Consider the following 5,644-nt stretch of genomic DNA (forward strand, 5'->3'; position numbering starts at 1 on the left):
ATCTCTAATCATTTTTATTTCATTTTTTCCTTTTTCTTATCCAATCGTACAATTTACAAGTTCCGATATTTCGACGTTTTTTTTTTATTCCATAAGAAAAAACTCGTGAAATCACAAAAATCTCAGCCGTTCATTTGAGGTGGTAAACTCCATCTCTTTTCGACCTTTCCTTTTTTTTTTTTTTTTCTTAAACCTTTTTAATTAATTAATATTTTAATTTAATCGAAATTTATGAGTTCCTTTTGCTGGTTAAGTTCGGTTGAGTTTTTGTAATATATCTGTGTGTTCCTTGTGATTCGGTTACTAGCTAGGTCAATTAATTCCCTCTCATTAATTTTCCCAGATTTGGGTATTTCTGTTTTTAACTGCGAATTCAATTGCTAAGCATTAATTAGGCAAAAACTTTGAAGCGCTCTCGTTTGCAATATTAGGTAAACAAAATCTGCGAAAATAATAATTAATTTTATTTCTTGTGAAATTCTCAAACTCGTCTTCCTGTGAATTTCTTTTTTTTTTTTTGGTTTTATTCAGTTTGGTGTTGGTGTTGTTGATCCACTGAATTCAATTAGGGCTAGGCCTTTTAATTTGTCTAACGTCTGGATATTTTCCTATAACATCCTTGTCTTATCTTTTGGTGTGTTTTTTTTTCTTTCTCAGTTTCGTTGGCTCTCAATCGAAGAAACTTAGGCTTCTCTGTTGAGTGATTTGAATCCATATGGAGCATCTCAGTGTTGCTCAATCACAATCTGAGATCAACGAGGTTAGCTTTTCATTGTTGATTACTTTACTTATCTGATATTGGATAATTGAATCAATTAATCACCGTTTTTTGTTTTGTTTATTATTGTTAATAACTCAAAACCATCAAACCACAGTATTTAGATTGTAGATTACCTGTTTATATACTTTTGGTTTTGTTCATGGTAGATTCGTAACAGTCATAGAATACAATTATTTTCCGGATCTCGTTAAAACATAATCGTAGATCTCTTTTATCTTTATTTGATTCGTTCATGTTGAAATCTAGATTGTTTTTTTCTCTGTTCATCATTCTTTTTGGTGTTTGTTTGATCTGCTGAACACAGTGTGCGTGACTCTTTATCATATTTCTTTGTTGGGGATAATTAAAAAGCATAAATCTGTATATGTTACAGGATATGTCTCTGAAGAATCATCATCCACCAGACAAGGATACGGACAAAGACACTAGCATGGAACAACCTAGTAGTCCACGTCATCGAAAGGTAAGAGTAGTATTGTTATTATATATGTAATATGATGCAGTTCTTAAAAGATTAAAATTTTATTAAAACAGCTTTGATCTTACATGATGTTTTTTTCTTTTTGTATAATGTCAAGGTTATTGCTAGATGGTTACCAGATGAAGCACAGAGACCAATCGTTGATGAAGCTCCTGTTTTCTCTCCATCATTAGAGGTACTCATTGCTTCTTGTTTTTTACCTTTTCGGTTTCTTCTTGTTCATGTTTTGATTTTGTCTTCGTTTGATCTTGGGTGTTATTTATATTAGGAGTTTGAAGATACACTTGCATATATAGAAAAAATACGTCCATTAGCAGAGCCATATGGTATCTGTCGAATCATCCCGCCACCCACATGGACGCCTCCTTGCCGTCTTAAGGAGAAGACTATATGGGAGCATACCAAGTTCCCCACTCGGATCCAGAACGTGGACCTGCTTCAGAACCGTGAACCCATGAAGAAGAAACCAAAGAGCAGGAAACGCAAAAGGAGAAGAAACTCCAGGATGGGTTCCTCTAGGAGACGATCTGCTTCTGCTTCTGCTTCTGGTTCTTCTCCCTCTGAACCTGCTTCCTCTCCTGAGGCGGAGGAGAAGTTCGGCTTTAACTCTGGTTCAGACTTTACTCTGGAAGAGTTTGAGAAATACGCTCAGCATTTTAGAGAGGCTTACTTTGAGAAGAAAGACTCTGTTGGTGAAACGAAATGGACACCGTCTGTGGAGGATATCGAAGGCGAGTACTGGCGGATAGTTGAACAACCAACAGATGAAGTTGAGGTATAGATAGAAACAGACCATTTTTTTCACCACTTAACCAACATACATTTTATAACTAATCTAAGGCCATTTTTTTTTAATTGTTTCAGGTATATTATGGAGCTGACTTGGAGAACGTGGTACTTGGAAGCGGGTTTTACAAGAAAGGGGATAGAGATATTGATCAGTACGTAGTCTCTGGCTGGAACTTGAATAACTTACCGCGTCTCCCTGGCTCTGTTCTCTCTTTTGAGGATTGCGATATCTCTGGTGTTCTAGTCCCATGGCTCTATGTTGGAATGTGCTTTTCATCATTTTGTTGGGTAAGTACACTGTCACACTTTGATTAGTTAATGAGTTCTATAACCCCATTGATGTCAGATGCTTGATCATTTTATTGGGTTTAACAGCATGTGGAGGACCATCATCTGTATTCACTAAATTATCATCACTTTGGGGAGCCAAAAGTATGGTATGGTGTTCCAGGAAGCAATGCAACAGCACTCGAAAAGACGATGAGAAAACATCTACCTGATTTGTTTGAAGAGCAGCCTGATCTACTTCATGGCCTGGTTAGGACGAAAACATTTATTAGATTTGTCTTTTTTTTTTTTTGATGTTTAGAGACTAACTATTCTATTGGTTATAGGTTACTCAATTTTCTCCTTCAATTCTAAAAGATGAGGGAGTCCAGGTTTATCGTGTGGTTCAGAATGCAGGGGAGTACGTACTGACATTCCCGAGGGCATACCATGCTGGATTCAACTGCGGTTTCAACTGTGCAGAAGCGGTTAATGTAGCTCCGGTTGATTGGTTGGCTCATGGACAGAACGCTGTGGAGCTTTACAGTAAAGAGACGAGGAAGACTTCTCTGTCTCATGACAAACTTCTCCTTGGAGCAGCTTATGAAGCTGTAAAGGCTCTTTGGGAACTCTCAGCTTCTTCCGTTGGAAATGAAAACACGACAAACTTGAGATGGAAGAGTTTCTGTGGGAAGAACGGAACACTTACCAACGCGGTCCAGGTAATAGAAAAAACGGTGTTATGTTACTTAAAGTATGGTTTCTACTTTCTAAAAGCTGATTTTGTTCTAAAACGTTTATAGGCTCGGTTAAAGATGGAAGAGGAAAGACTTGCAGATATTGGTAGGGAGTCTTTGAGCTTGGTGAAGATGGAGAAGGACTTTGATTCAAACTGTGAAAGGGAATGCTTCTCATGCTTTTATGATTTGCATCTCTCTGCTTCTGGCTGCAAGTGCTCTCCTGATGAATACGCGTGTCTTAAACACTCGGACGATCTGTGTTCATGCGAAGAGAAGGATAGATGTGTCCTCCTCCGTTACACCATGGATGAGTTAAGCTCGTTGGTGAGAGCATTGGAAGGGGAATCAGATGATTTAAAGATATGGGCTTCCAAGGTGTTAGGTGTTCAACACAGTGATGAATATCAAAATAAGACAATTTCAGTTACCAAGGAGGAGGAGAATAAGCTAAAGGAAGGTTCGTTTGATCTGAACATCGACTTGGAGTTGGATTATCTGGAAAACCCTAAAGAAGAAGAAGTCAGCACCAGTGGCGAGATAAACACTTCAGAGAACTTAAGTGCATCGGTGGAGCCTATAAACCTCGGTTTCTTGATTTTTGGAAAGCTTTGGTGCAATAAGCATGCTATTTTCCCAAAAGGTACAAACTTCGAATAACCCTTTAGTTAAATATTATTGACATAAATCAGAAATCTGCTCAAAAGGTTGTTGATGTTTTCGGTCTTTTTACAACATTTACAGGATTCACAAGTCGTGTCAAGTTCTACAACGTGCTTGATCCAACAAGAATGAGCTATTACATCTCTGAGGTTTTGGATGCAGGACTCATGGGCCCATTGTTCAGGGTATAAAGCTTTTTTCCCCCTAAATAACATTCTATTAGATACTTCAAAAGCAACAACAACACCTGACTTTTCTTTCCTCTGTTGTTGTTCAGGTTACTCTGGAAGAATCTCCAGACGAGAGCTTCTTCAATGTCTCGGCCCAACAATGCTGGGAGATGGTGTTGCAGCGAGTTAAACACACATCCACAAATCTTGGTCTTACTACTTTACCGCGGCTTGAAAGTATTAACGGGCTTCAAATGTTTGGTCTCCTCTCGCAGTCTACAGTTCAGGTAAAACATTAAGTCCAACCCTTTCACTCAAAACGTATCCATGATCTTTTACTGTGTTACACAACTTGATCTTTCTCTTCAGGCCATTGAAGCTCTTGACCCGAACCATAGACTCATCGAGTACTGGAACCACAAGAACCAAACTCAATCTGAATCAAAAGATCACTTCATATCATCAAACTGCTCCGTGAGTCTTACCAAAGGAAAACTTTTCGGAGTGGATTTGATGTAAAAGAAGAAGCTCAAACAGCAACAAGCACTTTACCAACTCAGAGCAACCAACAGTGACTTACCGTCTGGATAGATAGAAGAAGTTTCTTTCTGATTCTTTTCTTTTCTTGGGAGCATTTTATTCAGAATCTTTTGTTCGTTTTCCCTCAGCAAACTTTCAGTAAACAAATAACCTAACCTTAGCGTTAGAAGTGTAAAACTAGGAAAAAAAATGTTCGATTCTTTCGCTAATGCCAATAATACAAAATTCTTCAATTCTTCGTATTGCTCAACGTGGAAACTGCAGAATTTAACTGTACTAGACAAATATTTTTCTTAATCATTTAGGGGCCAAATAATACATACATATTAACCACTGATATTTTGGGGTGATAGGCTAATGCCCGATTAGTTGGCACACCATATTTTATTTTCTTTGTTTTTGTGATTGACCAACAGCTAAGGACATTAAGTTTAATCTGTAGCGACTTCCTTTGTCCAGAGGGGAGAAGGGTGGTTTATGCTGTTGCTGGAGCTTTGTAAGTGTAAACCCTGGAACCTTACTGGTGCTGTTGAGCTTCACATGACCCCTGATTATCAATGAAAAGCCACTGGTACTTGAAGTACTGATTCTATAACAAGTATGGTACGTTATTCCTTTACTTTGGATTTGGAAAAAAAGAAAAAAAAATCTTTTTAGATATTGAGCAACATATATACAAACTAAAGATATTACGCCATGGCCCAAGATTGGTTAAGAAACTCTTTTTAGATATGAGCACACTTTGAGGTATAAATTCAAGGTCACGGAACGTATTGTCATGTCCAGATTGGTTACCAAAGAAGAATATTCCTCTACCACGTGTCACGTGTGTAGACAAGAAGATGAACAAACGATGTTTGGGAAGAAAACTCTTTGATAAGTCACCCACAGATGGTTGTTTTGGTTCCTTGAGACATAAATGGAATCGACCTATTTAATATGTGGTGCTGATTCTTTAGCCAGTTTTTGGCTTTACTGTACCCTAAATTGTTCTAACAAATTTGGCTTGGGTTGCACGTCAATAGAAAAGTATGTCATCAAATTAAATTGATAGTCTATGATAATGACTTATGAAGGTATGAGAACCAATTAAACAACTTAAAGATACTAGTACGCAACTGCGCACCATTTAAATTTTAACTTGCATGTATGTGATCAGAGCTCGTCTTAGGTTTTTTAAGGCCACAAGCCCAAGATAAAAAAATAGCTAAAAAAA

The 5,644-nt window shown here is 37.6% G+C and overlaps 1 protein-coding gene across 2 annotated transcripts; it reads left to right on the top strand.

Annotated features, from left to right (window-relative positions):
• LOC106349198 (lysine-specific demethylase JMJ18) lies at positions 1-4,663 on the top strand. Of its 2 annotated transcripts, none has more exons than XM_022690946.2 (12): positions 1-139; positions 658-760; positions 1,155-1,244; positions 1,360-1,437; positions 1,531-2,037; positions 2,127-2,339; positions 2,427-2,588; positions 2,666-3,040; positions 3,122-3,698; positions 3,800-3,903; positions 3,996-4,175; positions 4,258-4,663. In XM_022690946.2, exons 2-12 carry the CDS (start codon positions 716-718, stop codon positions 4,405-4,407), a joined length of 2,481 nt encoding a protein of 826 aa, XP_022546667.2. In that variant the 5' UTR covers positions 1-139; positions 658-715; the 3' UTR covers positions 4,408-4,663. The 2 variants fall into 2 exon arrangements, with proteins under 2 accessions (XP_022546667.2, XP_013644587.2); XM_013789133.3 differs by lacking the exon at positions 1-139 and adding an exon at positions 234-431.
• Positions 4,664-5,644: the final 981 nt, after the last annotated feature.

The sequence above is a fragment of the Brassica napus genome, chromosome A9 (assembly GCF_020379485.1).
Source record: "Brassica napus cultivar Da-Ae chromosome A9, Da-Ae, whole genome shotgun sequence".
Classification (NCBI taxonomy): Eukaryota; Viridiplantae; Streptophyta; class Magnoliopsida; order Brassicales; family Brassicaceae; genus Brassica; species Brassica napus.

Excerpts from the sequence above, each read along its gene's own strand:
- LOC106349198 (XM_022690946.2), top strand. The coding sequence starts at position 716 with ATGGAGCATCTCAGTGTTGCTCAATCACAATCTGAGATCAACGAG. Across the intron at positions 1,245-1,359 it reads GTAGTCCACGTCATCGAAAG|GTTATTGCTAGATGGTTACC; the intron begins GTAAGAGTAGTA and ends TATAATGTCAAG. Across the intron at positions 4,176-4,257 it reads TCTCGCAGTCTACAGTTCAG|GCCATTGAAGCTCTTGACCC; the intron begins GTAAAACATTAA and ends CTTTCTCTTCAG.